The 22,224-nt window shown below is 37.6% G+C and overlaps 1 protein-coding gene across 4 annotated transcripts in view; it reads left to right on the top strand.

Moving 5' to 3' along the window:
• The first annotated feature begins 16,338 nt into the window (after positions 1–16,338).
• Positions 16,339–22,224, top strand: part of LOC108263613 (regulator of microtubule dynamics protein 2) — a 45,677-nt gene continuing 39,791 nt past the window's right edge. The window contains exons 1-2 of one of the 4 annotated variants that reach the window (XM_017464623.3): positions 16,339–16,473; positions 19,668–20,090. In XM_017464623.3, coding sequence (XP_017320112.1) covers positions 19,669–20,090 — 422 coding nt within the window. In that variant the 5' untranslated portion in view covers positions 16,339–16,473; position 19,668. Of the gene's footprint in view, positions 16,474–16,626; positions 16,775–17,327; positions 17,453–19,667; positions 20,091–22,224 lie in introns of those variants that run through there. The other 3 variants (XM_017464624.3, XM_047154064.2, XM_017464622.3) reach the window with 3 other exon arrangements.

Raw genomic sequence — 22,224 nt, 5'->3', positions numbered from 1 at the left:
TTACCAACGTGTTACTCCAAATATTTTTTTTCAGTTATGGGGTATTTTATTACAGTCATATGAAAAAATAAGTACACCCCATGGAAAATGTTGGCTTTTTTAAAAAAAAATTTTTTTTTACTATTAATAAAGGTGATACCCTCTAACTAAATGACACATAAATGGTCTGCACTTATATAGCACTTTTATCCAAAGTGCTTTACACTTTACACTGCTGTGTCTCATTCACACACACACCAATGGTAGCAGAGCTGCCACGCAAGGCGCTAACTTGCCATCGGGAGCAACTTGGGGTTAGTGTCTTGCCCAAGGACACTTCAACATGTGGAGTCACGTGGGCCGAGAATCGAACTGCCAACCCTACGATTAGTGGACAACCCACTGTACCACCTGAGCCACAGCCACCCCTAACATAAAACTGACACTTTGTAGTAATTTTCACAATTTAAATTAAAACAAAAAAAGCAAATCAGTCACATGGAAAAAGTAAGTACACCCCTACATTTATCACACCTTCAAAAATAAAATACATTATCCATAAAATCAAGTGTTCAAGATTGGGTGGCAGTGATTAGAACCCATCTTATTTGTGTGAAGTCATCATACCAAGATCTAAAGAGTTCTTTAAGGCCTACAGAAAAAAGGTTGTGGATGCCTATTAATCTGGCAAGGGATTTAAAAAGATCTCCAAATTATTTGAAATACATTATTCCACTGTAAGGAAAATCATCTGCAAATGGCACAGATTTCAAATGACTGCCAATTTGTCCAGGACTGGCCGTCCAAGTAAACTCAGCCCAATAGTAGACCATCTGATGCAAAAAGAAGTCTCCAAGAACCATAAAATTTCATCACAGGGTCTGCTAGTAAGTCTTGCAACTGCTGGCGCCAAAGTGCACGCTTCTACAATCAGAACGAGATTGCACAAATTTGACCTGCATAGGAGACGTGCCAGGAAAAAGTACTTTGCAAAACTACAGTTTGCCAATGAGCACATAGGCTTTTTGAATAAAGCACTCTGGACAGACAAATCAAAGATAGAGTTGTTTGGCCACAGTAACAGTAGACATGTTTGGCGATGACCAAAGACAGCTTTTTAGGAAAAGCACCTCATACCAACTGTGAAGCACGGTGGTGGAAATGCTGTGGTTTGGGGTTGCTTCACTGCCTCATAGACTGGAGAGCTTGCATTTATTGATTCAACTATGAATTCTGCACCATATCAAAGAGTGCTTGTAGATAATGTGAGGCCATCTGTCCGAAAGTGGACCTTTCAACAGGATAATAATCCTAAGCACACTAGCAAATCTACCAAGGAATGGCTCAAAAATAGGAAAAAGAGGGTTATGGAATGGCTTAGTAAAGCCTGGATTTGAATCTCATTAAATGCTGTGGGTGGATCTGAAACGGGCAGTACATGCAAGAAAAGCCTCAAACATCTCGCAACTGAAAGAATGTTGCATGAAAGAGTGGTTAAAAGTTCCAGCAAGCCTGCTGGACAAATATTCCAGCAAGCCTTTAGCAGAAATAACTTTCTACAAGAAATTATTTTTGCTAAAGCTTCTGAGACCAAGGGTGTACTTACTTTTTCCACAGAAGAATATCACAACTATTGATGTTTCTGTTCAATAAATAATTGAAAAAGCTAATTTTGTTCAAGTGTATCAACTTTATTAATAGGTACTGTATCAGAGATAGTCAAATATTTGCTTGTCCAAATATGTCAAGAAAGCCTACAATTTCCATGAGGTGTACTTATATTTTCACATTACTGTACTGTATGTCTTGTTCTTTTTCATACCTAGACCATGTCAGTCATGAAATGGAGGCATAGATGGAAGCAAATGCAGGTTTGGTAGTTTAATCCAAAAACAACAAGTCCAAAGTATAAAGCAAAAAGCAAAAAACATGGAGAGATAGAAATCAGGCAAACAGTACAAACAAGGTTAGCAGAAAGAGGAGGTCGTTAGCAAGAACAAGGTCAAAACCAGGTTAAACAAACACAATATCAAGGCTTGGTATAGACAGAGACACTTGGCAAATGAGCGTGTACTTCACAAAGACGTTGTGTGTCAACATTCTCTATAAAGGAGTGGTGTGGTTGAATGTGCAATTGGCAACAGGTGTCTGTAATTAGAATTCAGGCGATGGTGTTCTTGTTTGTGTGTGTTTGGGAGTTATAGTCTTCTTCGGACATGTTTGTAGTTCGTGGTGTATTCTGGGAAATGGAGTCGCTGGTTTGCTGTGATATGACACTGTCATACATTTAAGTGAAATTTAATTAAACTCTTTTTGTACTTACCCATCTAACAGAGAACTTTATTATAATGTGCAGTAAATATTCAAGAGCTTCTAAGATGGTTATACACTTTTTAATTTCTTAAAAATAATGGTTCTGCAATGTGCTTTCAGTGATTCTGAATGAATTTAACCAGGTCTTTGCTTGAAACAACACATATACTTTACATTTTTAATATAAACTGTTATAAACTGTCAACCTTTGTTAGGAATAAAACACGATGGGGCATCATTTAGGAAAGTAATCAGTGATATGGCTCAATACAACACAGAATTACTGTTACCATCAAATAAGTTGATCATTTTCCAATAACAGCACATCCCAAAGTGTTTTATTCTTATTATGCCAAAATAATTTGACACTGTGCCAAGGACTACTATTTTTTATTTATTAAATGAATTACATTTGATACTTTTCACCTTTACATTTAATGTTGTGGAACATCCACAAAACAAAATCTTTTTGTCACTTGCTTTTTAAAACAGTTGTCCCCTCACCGGCCTCGTTGTTTTCTCTCTCTTCAAGTTTGTGAGACAAAAAATATGGATTGGCATATCCAAGACAATCCCTTGTTGGAATCCTACAAAGCACTAACAATGGAGACTCCATCTATAAATGTTAAATATCCCTACAGAAAACTTCACTATGTCAAAGATTGCACTTTTTTTTTTATCAGTTTATTGTTAGCCTTAGATTATTTGGCGCACCTGCCATACAAGTCCCTGTGGACGAATTATAACTATTGAAATTATAATGTATTAGAACAAGCGCATTAACCGGTGATTTGCTTTGCAGCCGGCACTACTGTCATCTTCTAACTAATCATAGTCGTGAATTCAACAGCACTGCTGTAAAGTTATTAATTAACTTCGATTCATAACCGCAGTCTTTTCATATCTGTATGTTTGCAAAGTTTAATGTGAGTCTATCTGAAATGTATGACTACTTCTATATACAGCAACATTCTTTCTGTCATAAACACCTTGGCTTTGGGTATATTGGTATATATGATGTGTGCAATCCATCTCATATATCATGTTGCTGAAACTTTTGTGAGGCACATATATGTCCTATATATGTTATTTACAGTAAAAGGAAGATCACAGTTGATCATCAGTAATGAACACCCCAGGCTTACTTTGCTCTATCTTGGTGTAAAATATAAAACACCACTTTGACCATAGAATCCCTGCCCATTTGGAGTGGAAAAGAATCCGCCTGGTGGGTTTGTGTGTTCCTCAAATGTGGCAGATGAAAGGGAATCTCCCCTACTTCCATGTGGTTTGAATTTCTCTCTGAGAGAGCGGCAGGTTGACTGGTCCTTGCTATTCAGCCTGTCACTGAGCTGAGCGTAAATCATCAGACAGTCTCCGTCCACTCGTCCCCACTGTCCAGCTGTGTCCACTTATCTGTCATGCTGGAGCCAGAGTGGCCAGTCTGTCCGTGGACTTTAAAGGAGAACAAAAAGGGAGAAGCGAAAATATTATTGGGCTCAGAATTCCAGAGCCGGGATTCCATACAGGGTAGCTAGTCTCTGTGTGTCTGATATACATAGATGTGTTGTTAGTATGCCGAAGTTATGTAAGACATGCTTTTTGTGTTTGAATCACAGTGTATAAAAGTTGTGTGTGTATTCATGACTGTATATAATTTGCATGTTTGTTATCATGCATTTACATGTTGAGTTATTACACAAGCGTTCCCATTTTCAGTAGTAGATCAAGTCATGTCTCAGTGTCCTTAGAATTTCAGTATGTGTTAAGAACTACATGTCCTACTGCTTGTCTAGAGTCCATCAAAAGCAAGCAGAAGCACAACAGGTCAATCTGAGTCCTTCCTACTTCCCTTCTGGCCCTTGTACACACGCAAGAATGCTCATGTGTTATGCAATGTGTTCTCGCCTTACCTAAAAACACTGCATGAAAAACATTCTATGCCAAATTCAACCACTTTAACAGCCATCAAGCTCCTTTGAATGCATATGCACATATTACAGTACATTCCCTTTGATTTCATTCAGTGGCTCATGTCCATATGAAACAAACCAGATGGTTCACATTGTTGCCCTTGACGTCTACATACTATAGTGTACCTAGAATTTGTTTCTCTTTTGTACGACTTGTTTTAATCCAGTGACTACTTCCTGACCAGTGCAACTTTTCATGTTTTTCTCTTACCTGTGTTCAGCTCCCAGTATGAGAAAGACTGTAATGTCTGCCTACTATATGATTTATAGTATTTTAGCTGTTACACTTCTTAGAATCTCCCCTTATTTTCTCTTTTTTGGTTTATTTCTCTTCACTTTCTCTATTAGGCCAGATGCAGCTGGAAGGGGGGAGGGGGGCGGGGGGCTTGTAGAGGGAGAGTGAGAAAGACTGAAATAGCAGAGGGTGTGTAGACACAAGGCTGACCACTGGCATGCATAAGGAAACAGGCTCCTTTGGCCTCTGCATGGAGAAGCACACATGCAAGTGTGCACTCCTAAACCACCCAGCACTATTTAAGTCGTATACACCGCGCTCTTGAAAGGCCAATTTTAATTGGTCAGAAAGTGATTATTAATTTTTATATAACAGCAACTAACATCATCTCTGGATGCAAGGTTTATAATAATATGACTCCCCCATTTTCAGTAAGATAACTTGGTATGAAGTTGCATCCTCACATTATACATTGTAAGTTCCCTATTATGAGAAGTCATATAAGGGAAATAATCACTGTGTGTGTGTGTGTGTGTGTGTGTGTGTGTGTGTGTTAATATCTTTGATATTAACATTGTCACTTGCTCCTTGTCACTCTATGATCAGCAACAAGCACTAGTGCAAGGTCAGGAATTTGTTTTGTGTGCACTGTTAAGGACTTTATTCTTAACAATTCCGTCTCATATTCTCTTCCGTCCAAATTCCTAAGGATGTGCAAACAAGAGATCCTTTTGGACGAAGGATGAATTTTTGCACCTCCAAAAAGGAAAATTATTTCAAGCCCTCAGCTTCTGTTTCTCCCCTTCTTAGCCTATAAATCTGAATATTTTTCTTATTTGGATAACTGCCATGCAAAAGCTTCTATGAAAAGTTCCAAATGTTTCAGACTATGTGTTGGTGTTACAGAAACAGCTTGAGACATGCATGATGCAGTCTACAGGATCAGGAGCCACAGTTACTGTATGTACTACAAGTATTTCAACCAAAAAGCTTATTTTTAATTAGTCATATTGCTGTATATTATTGTTTATGTCTTGGCTAAACATGATTTCACACTATAAGTGTTGCATCCATCCACATATTTGAGTCAGTTTGCTAAAGCTAGTGTTTAGTGATTAGTGTAATCATAGTCTGAACACCGTTTAGCTTTGAGGAACAAAGACATAACTTTGTAATGACTAAAGCTTTTAGAAATCCATATTCCCGCAATGATGTGGACATAGGACAGTCTAGACATAAAGAATCTACTAAATCAGTATTATGGAGGCTGGCCTGCAGTTACAAATGGATTATCACACATAGGCACCTAGTATAGGCTCAGGTAGAAATAATTATACAATAGTTTATAAACAAAAATCCACTAAGTTCATTTCTTTTTAAACTCCTTTGAGGGTATCTGGGTACATCAGTTTCCTCCCCCAGTCCAAAAACATGTGTTGTAGGCTGACTGCCATTTCCAAATTGTCCATAATGTGTGAATGTGTGTGTGAATACAGTATGGGTGTGACTGTGCCTTGAGATGGGTTGGCACCCCATCCAGGGTGGCCCCCGCCTCGTGACCTGAGTCCCCTGAGATAGGTTCCAGATTCTTCACGACCTTGTGAAGGATAAGTGGTACAGAAGCTAGATGGATGGATGGATGGATGGACGAATGGATGGACCTTTCAAAAATATTAGGACAGTTGATGAGTTGTTCCATAATTGCTGTACCATTCAGCCATTGTCCTATTTAAACCTTTTTATAAAGGTGCTATTTAAACCTTTTTCTCCAACCTAAGAAAACAAGGTCTGGTTTTTAGCATAGAATTATCAAATGCACAAAATGTGGTTAACTATCTTCTATGTTGATAGCATGAGGACATTAATGACATTGTAATGATTGTCTAAATTGTTTTAGATTAATAATTATAATTTATATTTTATTAGTAATATATACATAGAGGTTTGTATTAATATTTTAAGTTATTTATCTGAAACGTGCATAGGTTGTTGTGAAGGACACTTTTCCTATGTTTAAATGTTTTTTTTTTCTTTAAATACATACTTTTAAATGTAATATAACTGAGACAGAAATTGTTGAATCACGCAGATATCAGAGGATACCTTACTATATGCACCATTTCACTAGAGTCAAGGTGAGATAATGTGATGTTCCAATGGCAGTAATGCAAGCGCCATCTGCTGGTAAATATCTATATGTGCTATAAGAATGTGAACAATAATCGAATTTAATTATTTATCCTATATAGTTTTTGTTTGAGAGTCCAAGTTGATTATTCATGCACATTAATCAAGTTTTACATTTATTTTCACAAGGGACTGCTATAGTTGTCCTATACATTGACTCTACTCATGTACTTTACCAACGCATGTGTTTTCAGTACAATCCTTTCAGTTACATTGGCTCCACAGCTATCTAATATTGTTTGTGTGCATATTATTGAGGTGGGAAGTAACCTTATTTAAGCATTTGATAAAAATTTCTAACTTCTAAATCTAAACTCTAATGGCTGTGACAACATGTGGGTGAATGGTCACTTGATATATTTTCTTGTTCATTTGCATGTGTCACTGTCATAAACCATCAAGTAGGGGGAAAACTAAAACCCTTGGGCTCCTCATGTTCATGAATTCTCCCTCAAATAAAAAAAATGAAAAAATACTCTGAGGTAAATGACCAAACATTAATTAAAGCAAAAGAAATTTTGTATTTATTTTGCCAATTTGTATCATGACAACTAGATTATAGTAATATTAGCATATTAAAATTATTGTGTTCAAATGATTGCTTATTAAAATGACTATTTTGTCAAATACAATTTTCATGCTAGCTAATGCTGAAGAGGTTTAGCTGTTCTAAATAGCTTTAATTGATATTCTCCTACTATTCTTTGGTGAAAGACAATTAATATCCCATACTAACCAAAATCATTGGGTGATTTGAGGTGCAGACTGATTTCCTTCTATTTTGACATTCTTACTTGTATTTTTGTATTTTTACTTTAACTTGAGGAAAGCACTTGAACTATACCAGAGTATTTGTTCAGAAAAGTACAGTATTTTTACATTTTTACTTCAGTAAATAAGTTGTGTACCAGATCTGTGTATTACTACATTGCTTATTAAATATATCTTTGGTTTTAGAAACTGTTATACATTTAAAAAAACAAAAAACAAAACAAAACAAAACAAACAAACAAAAAAACAGAATCTCTTAAACTCCCAGGTGTCACGTAATGGAAGCGTGGACAAAATGTTTAATCCAAAAACAAGAAGTCCAAAGGGTAATTCCAAATTCCACAACATTAAACAGGCATGGGTCAGACGATCAGGCATAAACTAGGCTAGGCATCGAGGTGTTGAGTATCGAGGTCAATGGAGTACACAAAGTCAAAGCCAGAATATCATCACTTAGAAAGGTTTTGTATGGAAAGGCTATAGTAACTGAACATATACTTTGCAAAGACATTGTGTTCAATGTTTTATGTGTGGTGTGACTGCGAGTGTAAAGTGACATGACACCAGGACCCAAACCAGAGGTGAGTCCAGACTTACATTCCACACTCTTATAGTTGTATATGCTTTATATTAGTTTCACACTAATTGTTAAACATTTCATAGTGGTTAATATGAATTATAAGCTTAAATGATCATATCCTAAAACAAATAACTGACTAATAAACCAAGAGTCTTTATATAACTATTTCTTACATATTTTTCTTATTAGCTTACATAAAATAATTAGGGGAGAGATGCATCCAAGCCATACTAGCATCACCATCATCAACCATATTCATTATTAGTATCATCTGTTTATTTTCTATCTGCATTAGATGGTTATTAAACTCCTCTGTTGCTAGCCATCGTATTTGTTTCTATGTACAGTATGAAGCAGGTAAAACCAGGGAATGTTTCATGAACACCTTGCATTTTTTTACAATCTGATTTGATCTTCATTCAATAGATAAAGAGATATTTCCCCACGTGACAGTCATGTAAATCCTTGGTTATGTCCTTTTCAGCCATAGATGTGTACGTGACACAGTTGAGGAGTATTGCACCTACACAGACACAAAACCAGTACCTGGATTGGTTTGAGCCTGATATTTATCTTCCTGGTTTGGTATGCAAAGCCACTGCAGGGTGTCACGTACAGCGGTAGCGATGGCTACACATGCAAGCTCGTATAGCATCATGAGGGCACAGAGTCATGGTGAGGACAGTTACATATATCTCCAAAATCACAGTTTCTATTTTAAAACTTGTGATTACACATTACGTGTTGTTTCAACTGTAATAATATGTATACACTCACTGAGCACTTTATTAGGAACACTATACTAATACTGGGTAGGGCCTCTCTTTGCTCTCAAAATAGCCTCAATTCTTCATGGCATGGATTCCACAAGATGTTGGAAACTTCTATTGGATTCAGATACGGTGGATTCTATTGGTCTATTGGATTCACATCTATTGGATTCAGATCAGGTGACTGGGAAGGCCACTGAAGAACATTGTTATGTTCATGAAATTATGGACAACTTTTGCTTTGTAAGATGGTGCATTATCATGTTTGATGTAGCCATTCAAAAATGGGTAAACTGTGGCCATGAAGGGATGCACATGGTCAGCAACAATACTCAAATAGACTGTGACATTCAAGCGATTATTGATTGGTATTAACGGGCACAAAGTGTGCCAAGAAAACATTCCCCACACCATTACACCACCTCCACCAACCTGCGCTGTTTATACAAGGTAGGTTGGGTCCATGGATTCATGCTGTTGGTGCCAAATTAAGACCCTACTATCTGTCTGCCTCAGCAGAAATACAGATTCATCAGACCAGGCTACATTTTTCCAGTCGTCAAATGTCTAGTTTTGGTGAGCCTGTTCCCACTACAGACTTCAGCTTTCTTGACAGACAGAAGTGGAACCCGACGTGGTCTTCTGCTGTTGCAGCCCTTCTGTCTGAAGGTTTGAAGTGGTGTGCGTTCTAAGATGTTTTTCTGTACAGAGTGGTTATCTGCGTTACTGTCGTCTTTCTGTAAGTTTGAACCAGTCTGGCAAATCTCCTCTGACCTCTCTCATCAACAAGGCCTTTACGGCCGAAGAACTGCTGCTCACTGTAAGTTTTTCCTTTATTACACCATTCTGAGTAAACTCTGGAGACTGTCATGTGTGAAAATCCCAGGAGATCATCAGTTATAGAAATACTCAAACCAGCCTATCTGGTACCAACAATCATGCCATAATAAAAATCACTGAGATCACATTTGTCCTCATCCTGATGGTCGAGGTTAACATTACCCGAAGCTGCTGGCCTGTATCTGCATGATTTTATACATTGCACTGCTGCCGCATGATCGACTGAGTAGATAATGGCATGAATAAGTGCTGTAGGTGTACAGGTGTTCTTAATAAAGTGTTCAGTGAGTGTATATGTATTTAATATAGAATTATCTTTCAAAATGATTCCTTCTTGTTGAACCAGTTTTTAGTAAATGTTTCCTATAAAGGGCGCACGGTGGCTTAGCGGTTAGCACGTCCACCTCACACATCCGGGGTTCGAGTCCCGCCGGGGCCATGTGTGTGCAGAGTTTGCATGTTCTCCCCGTGCTGCGGGGGTTTACTCCGGGTACTACGGTTTCCTACCCCAGTCCAAAGACATGCATAGTAGGCTGATTGGCCTGTCTAAAGTGTCCGTAGTGTATGAATGGGTGTGTGAGTGTGTATGTGATTGTTGCCCTGCGATGGACTGGCACCCTGTCCTTGTGCCCGATGCTTCCTGGGATAGGCTCCAGGTTCCCCGTGACCCTGAAGAAGGAGTAAGCGGTAGAAGATGGATGGATGGATGGATGGATGGATGGATGTTTCCTATAAATACATACTATTCATTTTTATGTAACTCATTGCATATTGTGCATTGTAATGACTTGCTAGTTTCTTTAATTCCCTGTGTACATAATGTAATGCAATTTGTGGCTAATCTGAAAAGATTAAATAAATAGAAATAAATACAGTTCTATTTTTGTTCTGAATACAATATATTATTACGTTAGTACACAGTGAGCTATTCACACTGGAGTCATTTTTTAATGTGATAATCTCCTACTTGAATATATACAATATTCCTGCATACTCTGTCCATCTCTAAAATAGCGCTTGAATTATCAACACAAACCTCTGTAGTTCTAGACAATATTATTAAACATAATGAATTAGGGGGCAGTGGTGCTCCAAAATGGTAATTATTTGAATGGTAAATACCACAGGTGACTTTCTCTACAGTTCACAGAATTACATTCGCGCAGACAATCTTTTCAGGCAGAAAGAACTTATCACATATCATACTCGCAGTTAAATATTTTATCATAAATGCTGTTCATGCTTTTGTCGAATTTCAGAGTTGCCCAAGGAATGCCAAAAATGCAAATGCGTGCATTATCCACATATCTGCAATTCCCTACTATGTGAAACCAAGAGGCTTGATTTTGTGTTGCAAGGATCATGAATGTGAATCATTTCTAACAGGTTAGATATGCATTCCTGGAGGATTACCTATAGTTATCATTAGACATTAACTATATGTCTCATTTTAAGGGTGCTAAATAAACAATCAATAATAAATCAGTCCAATAATAAAAAAATAAAGATGCCATGAGAGTCTTAATCACAATTCCTGTGGGTGTAAACCTCATTTTTTGGAAGTTTAATTTTTAGCTACAAACTGTAACTCAATCTTTTTTTTTTTCTTTTTTTTTAAAATTATGTTGGTCATATTCAGCCGGTTGGAAGGTTGGAGGCATGTTCCCAAAGATCATCTTCAGCCTCAACTCCAAAGATTGTGTTGTTGTGAATAAGAAGTAAGTACCAAATGCAAAACATGAGGCAATGCTTACCAATGGAGGCTTAACAACCTCCATTTGAGGCTACACAAAGAATTGTAAGTTTAGTCTTATAATACAAGAATAGCTACTACTAGACGGAAGTGAGGAGGATTACACTGGAAATTGTCACGTTTCGTGACGTGAGGAAGTTCAGGACGGATGCAAGCGCAGGATGAACAGGTTTTATTTAAGAGAGAGACAGGCAGACAAATCCAAAACGTGATCCACAAACGTAATCCAGTAACCTGCAAAGTTCAGGCGATCGGCAAACAGGCATACACAGGGCTAGGCAGGAATCAAGGTCGTGGTCACAGAAAATAGGGTCGAGATACAAAATATAAAACATAAGCTACAGCGAGGGACTAGTAGCAGAGAAACCAGCATGAACTAAACTAACGAACCAGACTAAGACTAAGACTAAGACTAAGACTAAGACTCAAAACATGACACTATGAACTGTGCCTGTGGTTCTCTATCGTAAGGACGCTAAACTAATCTACTATCTAACTCAATATTCCATGTTGTGTGCTGGGAGGCGCGCGGTATATATGCGGACATAATCAGCGTTGTAATTGCTGACGGGCAATGAGGGCAATTCAGACACACATGAAACAACAACCAATGACAGAACGGGGAGGAGACATAACAGAAACATAAACAAATGCACGTGTCGAAATGTCACGATTGTCAACAAGGGAAAAGCGTTGACACGCGCGCTCGCTCACATGCTCCACAGTGCGCTGCTTAAAGGGGAACTCGTGACAGAAATGATCAAGTATAGAGCTACTGATTCTGAGTAGAGCCCTGGCTGAGTGCTACAACCTGGACACTATTAATAACTGTTATAGCTAATATAGTCCCAGTACCTCAGAAATACGTAGTGACATGCCATAAAGACTACCACCCAGTAGCACCTACCCTGATCATAGTGAAATGTTTTGAAAAAGTAGTCATCTAATATATCAAAGGCCCTGCTTATCTGTTTAACCCCCATAAGCTTGTTATTTACTGAGTTCAGTCTGACATTCAATATGATCCTATCATACCATTAAACATGTCACTAAGTTTAATGACCTGGAATTTAATTCAAGCTTAATTTACTGGGGCCCTGCAGAGCTGTTTGGACACATCAGTACCATACTCAGCTCTTGGTGCTTTCTCTGTCAGTCAAGATTGGTGACTAAATTGGATCACCTCAGGTGCTTTTTATGCTCAGTCCCATATTTATCTATGACTGCACCCTTAGTCATGAGAGTAACACAATTATTAGGATTGCAGATGACAGTACTCTTATGCCAATGATTAGAGGTTGTGATGAATCATCCTACAGGGAGAAGGTCAAGAAACATCACTGTGCTCAGGCAATAGCTGCATCAACAATGTCAAGAAAATGTCAAGACCAAACTAGTTGTCATGGACAAACGGGTCAGCTCTTTTAGATAAACATTGAGAGCAAAGGTTTTTTTTGCGTGAAAATAATTTCCATCACTAGACAGAACACATCCCATCAAGGTGAACATTTAAATTCCACAAAACAGAGGAAATAATCAGGATGTTTCACATCTTTATTTTTGCAAGTCAAAAAAAAAACCAGGGAAAGCCTGTTTTAAGTATCTTACTCTCATGAATTTCTAAGATCTAGTCTTGTGCTATAAAAGTGAGCATGGCCGTTCTACTAGATTCCACTAGTTCCTTGACTCATTCAGTAAAGCTGAATATATCTGCTTTTAGCTACTCAGTCCTGTATTGTATTGTATAACAGTATAAATTAGTCACAAAGTTGTTGTTTTTTAAAATCACATTTACTTTTATTGAATGTCTTGCAACTGAACATGTTGCGTTGTGATACTAGTATCTATATCTACATAAAGAGCACCTCTATTTTATGTAAGAATCTTTGGTCATAATCATTCTATCAAGAAGTTCTATTCACACTCCCGGTCTGTAGTCTTCTTCTGATGTTGTGATAAGCACGGATGATTTTAACAACCTCTTTACATATAAATTCAGGTGTTTCAGGTCTTGAGTATCTAAATGAGATGAGTCACAGCATAGTGCGTGTTTGTTTTGTGCTGAAGCGTGAGGCCTGGAGCAGCTGCCAGGCTTGGAAATTGTCTTTGCCTTCAGGATAGTGTGTAATCTGCAGGCTTTGACCTGAACAAAGCAGGGCCATGGCTGGCTGCATGAATGATATTGCCTCATCTCATCTATTGGCTGTTGGTTTAGCCCCCAAAAGCAGAGTCTCCCTGTCCTTTAGCTGTGTAGGAGTGTTTGTGTGTCTACGTGCAAAATATTTCCAAATGGAGAGCTTCCAGCATGTGGGCTTGGAACAATGCAGAGTTCTTGAAGAGAGAAGGATGTTGAAGAAACTGCACGTAGCCATCATAGAGGCGCCATGGGAGCTCCCTCCCCCCTCCATGTGAGCTATGTTGTCCTTATCTCACCTTTACATGAGATAAAGTTAAACAATTCAGTAGTTCTTTCTATAAATAGCTGCTATAACATTACTGTAAATGTGAGTCTCTTTTATGGGAAAATACATGAAAGGGTGCATGTTAAATGACAAATGTGACACTGAATTTGCAGTCATACATGAGATACACTTTGTTAAAACATTTTAGCATCATTTTAACATAATCATTAAACATTGTGGGAGTGGTAATTTACCTCAAATTCCAATGTCCTTTTGTATGAATTATAAAGTAATTTAGAACACTTAAAACAATTAGATTAAATTTGAGCAGTTACTCATGTGATCTTCTGAAGCTTCTATACGGTATACTGAAGCTCCTCTGTACTGTAGGGGAAATAACTACAGTGACTAGATTATTGCAATGATAAGAGCACACTGTGCATGCTGTAACAGATGGATGGTAAGGATGCAATGAGTTGTTGCTTTTTTTTTGCTTCAGTGTTTTTTCTTTCCCTCTGTGTCTTTTGAAGTGGAGTTGTGAATATGTAACTTACACTTCTGTGCATGACTGTAAGCTTGGCTTTTTTTGTTCTGTTTTTGAGTATGGATATTTCTTGAATAATTACATTTGTGAAGACATTTACTATATTTAACTAAATATATAAGATTTTTACACCTTTTGCCTTACTATGCTTATTTAACATTGTGTTACTTTGTGTTCATTTATAAACTGTGCAGTGAACTACAACTGAGGGGGCACAGAGGCTTAGGTGTGGGCAGTGGTGGCTCAATGGTTAAGGCTCTGGGTTAATGGTCAGAAGGTCAGGAGCTCAAGCCCCAGCACAACTGAGCTGCCACTGTTGGGCCCCTGAAAAAGTCCCACAACCCTCCCTGCTCCAGGTGTGCTGAATCATGACTGACCCTGCCCTCCAACCCCAGCCCCACAACAAGCTGGGATATGTGAAAAAATAATTTTACTGTGCTGTAATGTATATGTGACAAATAAAGGCCTCTTATTCTTCTTCATTTGTTCCTCTAGGTTTGGGGGTTCAAATTCTGCCTCCACAGTGTACGTGGAGTTTGCATGTTTTCCCTGTGCTACATGCATTGTAGGTTGATTGGCATTTCCAAATTGTTCATAGTGTGTGTGCGATTGTGCCCTGCGATGGGTTGGCACCCAATCCAGGGTGTCCCCTACCTTGTGCCTCAGTTCCCTGTTATAAGCTCCAGGCTCCCCTACAACCCTCTGTAGCATAAGGGTATGGAAAATAGATGGATGACTGGAACTAGTGGCAAAGAGTGAACTTAACTACAGACTGCCCAACTACAGGCTGTATTTTTTTTTTTTTTTACTATAAATAACTTTTCATATAAAAATCATTGTCCCAAATGATGATGATATTTTAAAAAGTTTTTAAGTTTTATGACTACAATTAAAGTGTGTTAAATAAGTCCTGAAGTCTTCTACTCATCTTCTACCACACAATTTGCCATTGATTATTATTATTTTTTTATTTTTTTTATTAATGAACAAGACCACATGCTTTTTAAATCATAGTTGCATTTAATGTTATGGAATGTCCACAAAACAAGTTTCTGTTATCACTTTCAATGTAGTAGTTATAAACAGTACTCACCTTACCAGCAGATTTTTTTCTCTCTTGAGGTTAATAAGAAAAAAATGCAGCTCGTCTTTACAGACAAACTAAAAATAGCAAAGTCCTCTATCCTAAGGACTGTCCCATAGTGATAAACTTATTAATCACTTATTTATCACAGTCTTGAGACTCCTTCCATAAATGTTATATAAATGACTCCTAACAACAAACTTTACCACATCAGTAAGAATATGTTTTTCTTTAATATGTTTATTATTAGATTGAAATTATGTGGAGCGACCTCCATACAAGTCCCTGTGAATGAGCTTTTACTATAGGAACAATAATGGATTATACAGTGGACATATTGTAGCTATTTGGAGATATACAAAAGTAATGACAATGCAGTTTAACAAGGCATTTAATTACAACAAGGCATTTACTGTCTTAGAAAAGATCCAGTTTAATCTTCACCATGTTCACACATGTGCAGTCAATATCCCAATTCCATCCTCCTTCTCGTTATCTGCACACCACTAATCTATAGCCATAATAGCTACTGTACTGAAAATGACAGTTATTTCAGGGTCTTCATATGTGTCGTTTGCATAAAGGTACAAAATGGTTATTATGTTCAGGTTAGTTTTTTCTTGAAACATGTACAGTCCCCTCTGAAAGTATTGGAATGGCAAAGCCAATTAATTTGTTTTTGCAATTGAACACCAAAGTCACATCTAAATGTAAATATCAGCAAATGAAAGCTGAAATTCTGATCTATCATCTCATATCCCTCTTTTGATCTCAATTCCAAATATCGTCAGTTTATAGCAAAAACATTTTCCAATTCCAATACTTTCTGTATAACTCATGCGGCCCTATTCATATCTTCTTTAAAAGGGTCCTCCCCAGTTAATATTAAACTCTTACAGACTGAAATCAGAATCTGACCGTCAGTTAGAGCAGCCTTGCTGGTTCAAGGTTGATTATACGTGTATCAACCACAGCCCAGCACACTGAGTTGCTCAGGGAGAGCTCATATTACATCAAAACCACAGTCCTCTGCTAAATTCAAGTAAGTTTTTAAAAATTATCTTTTATTTTCTTTTTTGAAGTTATATTTACAAAATCATTATTTGACTTTTTCTGCAACATTTCAGTCACCATTACCTGACTCACACACCAGTTAATGAGTGACTGTGATGAACTTTGCCTCTTGGCTTTGCTTGTTACCTTTGGTAATTATGGTTGAATGAGGTTTATCATTTATAGTTTAATTATGATCTAGTGAACACTTATAGAGTTGTTTTCTTTACATAACCAGGTTTTCAAAGTTTTTTCATGGATACAGTTACTCGAATGCTGAATTTTTTACTGTGAGTTTATATTATTAATCTTATATAACCATGGACTGTATAGTGGGCTCAGGGAACAAGCCAATATTTTCAGAGTTTTTATATGTATTATTCAGTTCTTCTAGTTATTAGTTGTTTGTCTGAAGTGAACCGATTTACTCGAAATCTCAATAACTCAATATAGGTAGGCCTATAAATGTTAACTTGAACCTAATCATGACTGGCTTAGTTTTAATTGCAGGTGTTCTGAGAGTGGAAAGTTCAGAAACGCATCATTAAATATCCATTATATAGTCAAATATTATTGTACAGGTTCCCTGCCTGCAAAAGGGTTGATGAACCCTGCTATACTGTATATAGCACTCTTTCTAGAGAGATTAATTTCATAATATTAGCTCAGCTAAAATGTACATAGACGTTCATAGTTCATATGGAATCCTGTGAGTGAAATCACAGTACATTTGGGAGTGAGAGAGGGAGTGACTTGACAGGAGGAAATAAGGCAGTGATAGTATTAATTTAACAATAGGAAACGGACTGTCTGTAGCCTATATTTAGCGACATTATGGATTGTACACTATAATAATGAAGAAAGGTGACATTCGTCTTGCGGAACCTTTGTTATGATGCCGCTCGCGCCTTCCGGACTGTTGTTGATGTTGCACCACTGACTGTCAAACTGTGGAGAGTTGCCTAACAGTAAGGCTTAATCTGTGTTTGTAACCAGTTTTCTCTCTCATGCCTGTTTAAATGACAGTGTATTTCAAGAATGGCGATGTTCAAATGTTATTTCAGTCATAATATAGCTAACGTCTGTCCTGGTACTAATGTCATCTTGTTAGATTGCTAGCTATCTAGTTAGCGCGCTGGATTTAACAGTAAAGACAGCATAGTTGTGTAAATGCAGAGAGCAGTACTGTTGCTTGGTCATTTTAGTGTTGTTTGTTAGGAAACAAGAAACGGGGCTTGTCAAATAAATGTTCTTGGAACTTTTTTGGTTGTGCTTTTAAAGTAAAACAAGATTGTAAGGCGTGTTCGTTAAACACCCTGGTATTTATTACACTGCTTGGGATTACTTCACTAATTTCCCAAAACTGATGAAGAATCCTGTAAAATTTAACACGTTTTCATGTCTCTTTTGTCTTGAGACGTGACTTGTGGTGTTGCTTGCATATTTAGTTTCTCTTTGCAGTGTTTATTAGAACCTGATGAGTATGTATTCAGACAGGAAGTAGTTTGGGGAAGAAAAGGTGATACCACACTATATACACACTGTGTATGAGGTGGAGTGATGAGGGGACATAATATGATGGTGGGGTCTCAAAAAGTTAAGATTATAAGGGTTAACATTTCACACTGATTGCATCTTGTGTCACGAGAGAGTGTTGGTTTTTCCAGGTGATTTCAGCTTGCCTTTATTGTGTACAGTGTAGCTGTGACAATATTGAGATGTAGCTTTTGGAGACTTGCTCATGCTGATCGGTGGATCATCTAATTCTACCTCCCTTGCTATTTTCTCCAGATGCATTATTACACAAAATGTCATTTTTGTGGTTGTCGCAGTCACACAAATGCTGAAAATTGACAACTACAAACTAATATTTTTACTGGATAATTTTTGCACATTGTAATTAATCAGTAAGTCTGTGTGCACTAAAGGGTTTCTTGCCAGTTACAAGAAAACAGCAGGTGTGCAGGGAGTGTGCAAGATACTATACCAGCTGAAGTATCACAATAACAAAGAGTATCACGATACCATGCGATATTGTATTAATTCAAATCTACATAATGAGTCCAATTTACAGAAATACATGGATATTATAGTAAATGAAAACAGACAAACTGAATTTTCCTCTGAATACTTTTATTAATGAGATTGAATAACTGGCTATTAGGAAAAACTCAAGAACAATCATACAATTGGCAAAGAAATACTTCAGTGTGCCACATATTTAAACTTTTGTTCCCTAGAGCAAATAAATCATGCAAAGGGAAATTGTCCTCAGAGTGCTAAGAATGAACACATTTTTAGGAATAAATAGCTGAATTTGGAAACGATCTCCAAATAAAACAACATAAAATTGTGACCATTAGCTCGCTTACTACAATCCCAATTCCAAAAATGTTGGGACGCTGTGTAAAATGTAAATGAAAGCAGAATCCAATGATTTGCAAAGATCATAAACCCATATGTTATTCACAATAGAAGATAGAAAACATAAAATGTTTAAACTGAGGAAATGTACCATTTTAAGAAAAAAAATGAGACAATTTTGAATTTGATGGCTGCAACACGTCTCAAAAAAGTTGGGACGGCATCAAAAGGCTGGAAATGTAAGTGTTAATAAAAAGAAATTGCTGGAAGTTAATTGGCAACAGGTCAGTAACATGATTGACAGATCTGCTCACAAAGCCTCTTATATTGGACAAGTGGCCACCTTTATTTGTTATCCTGCTAAGCAAATTAGTAGTCTTAATATTCATCTGCTTGTGTGACTTGTAAACCACACCCATTAATAATCGTTTGCATTCACACACATGAACTTTGACACCACCTATAATCATTTTTGAAGAGCTCAGTTGGTGAGTGAATGCAAAAGTACTACAATGGGTTGTGAACCTAAAGAAAAAGGAGGTGGGGCTGGTTTATCAAACTTCAGCACAAATTTACAGACCATTAAAGATGCACTGCTCTGTTTGTTTCATATCCCAACCAACCATTTTTTTCCTGATATTTTAATGCTGAATTTAGCAAGATTCAGAAGAATCTCACAAGCAAAAAAAAAAAACCCAAAACATTTTTGTTACTGCAATGTTTAAATAGTGTTGACATTCATCTACATAGCTTATTACTTGTATTTGTAGTTTTGGTATTAAAGTTTGCTACAACGAGTGTGTCTGTTCACGTATGCAGGATGGCTCAGGATGGCAAGGTCCTGGCTCTGGGAGTTCTGGCTGGTGCAGCAGGGATCAGCTTGGCAGCTTTTTGGTACCAGAGCCGGAGAGCCATGGTGGCGGCAGCAGGGACAAATACTTATTACCTGTCAAGCAGCAGAAACACAGACCAGCTCGATGGCGGTGTGGCATTGCAAGAGGGTCAGACGGAGGTGCTGGATCGGCTCGGAGCTCTGATTCAGTGTGTGTCGGAGCTCAAAGAGGAGGTGAAGGCCCTGAAGAATGCTCTTCCACACCTGCAGGACCACATCAGAGATGAGTTAACAGGGCGAAGTCGCAAGGCAAGTCCACTGAATAGAACCACACCCACAAAGAGGAAGAGAGCCAGCGAAGCTGCAAGAGCACAGGGATATAGCTCGGAGGAAGCAGAAAGTGAAGGAGGGTGAGTGTTTAGATGCAGGTTCTGAGTATGGATAAGTGTGTTATGCACTCTGGCAATAGTGATATTAATCAGATCAGGGTATGATGAATATTTAAAATCAGTCTGATTTATTTCACTTTAATGATGGTTAGACACTGTGGTTCCTCAGAAGTCAATAGAACAGGGAGATATTCACAAGGGGTGTTCCTGTGACTCCTATTCAAGGCAGATAGAGAACTTTTCTGGATGTGGACAAGTGCTGAATTGCCTAAGTCTTTCTCTCTTCAGTCTGTTAATCACATCACTGTTTACATTGAGCATTTTCTCTCATTTTCTACTCATCTGCACTTTTATGTTCTGCACTCTCTCTCTCACACACACACACATACACACACTTCAAAATGGCAGGTATGAAGCAGTGCCTGGGGTGTGAGAAAGGTGTGTGTGTTTGTGTGTGTGCATACACACTGGCAGAATCTCGTACTGCAGGCCCAGTCAGCCTCATTCAACCTCACCTCTAATTCCTTGATCGCATGCCAGAAAAAAATAACATAAACAACAGATGTCTTTTCATAATGCATCAGTCTTAAAATGCGAAATTTATGAGGAGGGAGCATTATTTGATTTTGCATTTCTGTGTAATTGTTGTTCTTACTTTTGCTTTGGATGGAAAAAGGTTTATGAACCTGAAAGATCAAGAGCTCAATTGTTCTTAACCCAGGGCTTCATTTGCAGTACATTGAATGTTAAGTGCTGAAAATTGTGCATTCAAATCTTTTATCCCTCATGTTGACCTATGTACTTTGTATGCTTTGAAGTAGACCACACACTGCTTTTATATCTGTTGAGGCATTGCTTCACTCTGCACAAAAAAGAAGAAGAAGACTTGATTAGGAGAATTTATTCTATTTCAAATAGCCTAACAGATTACAACTGGATTTCCTATACCAGTTTAGCCCTCTATAACATCTTAATATTTTCCCAGATTTGGGAATGCTGATGTATTTTAATAGAGCATAAATGTATACAGGGTGACCTAAAAGTCTCCATAAATAGGGGACTGTGTTTGCCAGCACCACTTTGGTTGAGTCCTCGTGGATGTCCATTTCTCACTTGGTCCGTAACACATCCAGTCTTTTTGAATTTATTAATAAATTTGGCATCAGTGTCATGTGTGATTTGCTGGCCATGTTTCCTGTTTCCCATCGCAACCTTGCGACAGCTTCCCGATCCAGCCATTAGAATGTGATTTCAATACATTTTCCTTTTGTCAAAGGCGTTCTTAAAGCCTATCGGAAAGAGATATACGAGTGTGTGTGTGTATGTATGTGGGTGTATCTATCTATCTATCCACCTATCTACCTATCTGTATATATATACACACACACACCCACACACACACACACACACACACACACACACACACACACACACACACACACACACACACACATATATATATATATATATATAAAATCCCCATTCACCTAGAAATTAATTCCAAAAATGACTAATGATTGATTCAGTTAAAAAAAAAAAACTATTTGGAAAAAGTAACATGGCCAAATCTATGTGGACACTTGACCATGACACCCATATGTGCCACAAAGTTTAAAGCACACAACTATGTAGGTTGTCTTTGTATGCTGTAACATTAATATTTCCCTTCACTGATGCACATGCAGTGAAGCAAACCAGAGAATGGACTTACCAAATGGAGAACAATATAGTGAACAGTCATAATCTGCTGTGCCAGCAGTCTATAAATTGATAATGTTCATAATATCCTATTACACAATCCATCATTTATTCGTTTTTCAGTTACTGCAGCATGTGCTTGAAAACTGTAGTATGCTCTTTTGATCACAAGACTGTCGAACAGTTGATACCGAATCAATAAACCAGATGTCCCAGTTTTAAATAGTTGTTAATTTGGCAGATGGTTTAAAAAATTTTTTTGTTTTGTTTTTACCCAAAGTGACATACAGTTGAGCTGAGCAGATGAAGGTTAATGGCCTTGCTCAAGGGCCCAATGGTGGTAGCTTGCCATTGCTAGGTTTTAAACAACCTTCTGGTTGATAGCCCAAGGCCTTAACTACTGAGCCACTGATGCAAAAGATGTGCTGTTTCCTCACTGCTTAAAATCAGCATCAAT

The sequence above is a fragment of the Ictalurus punctatus genome, chromosome 3, assembly GCF_001660625.3.
Source record: "Ictalurus punctatus breed USDA103 chromosome 3, Coco_2.0, whole genome shotgun sequence".
In the NCBI taxonomy this organism is placed as follows: Eukaryota; Metazoa; Chordata; class Actinopteri; order Siluriformes; family Ictaluridae; genus Ictalurus; species Ictalurus punctatus.
This window is presented reverse-complemented; position numbering and strand designations above follow the sequence as displayed.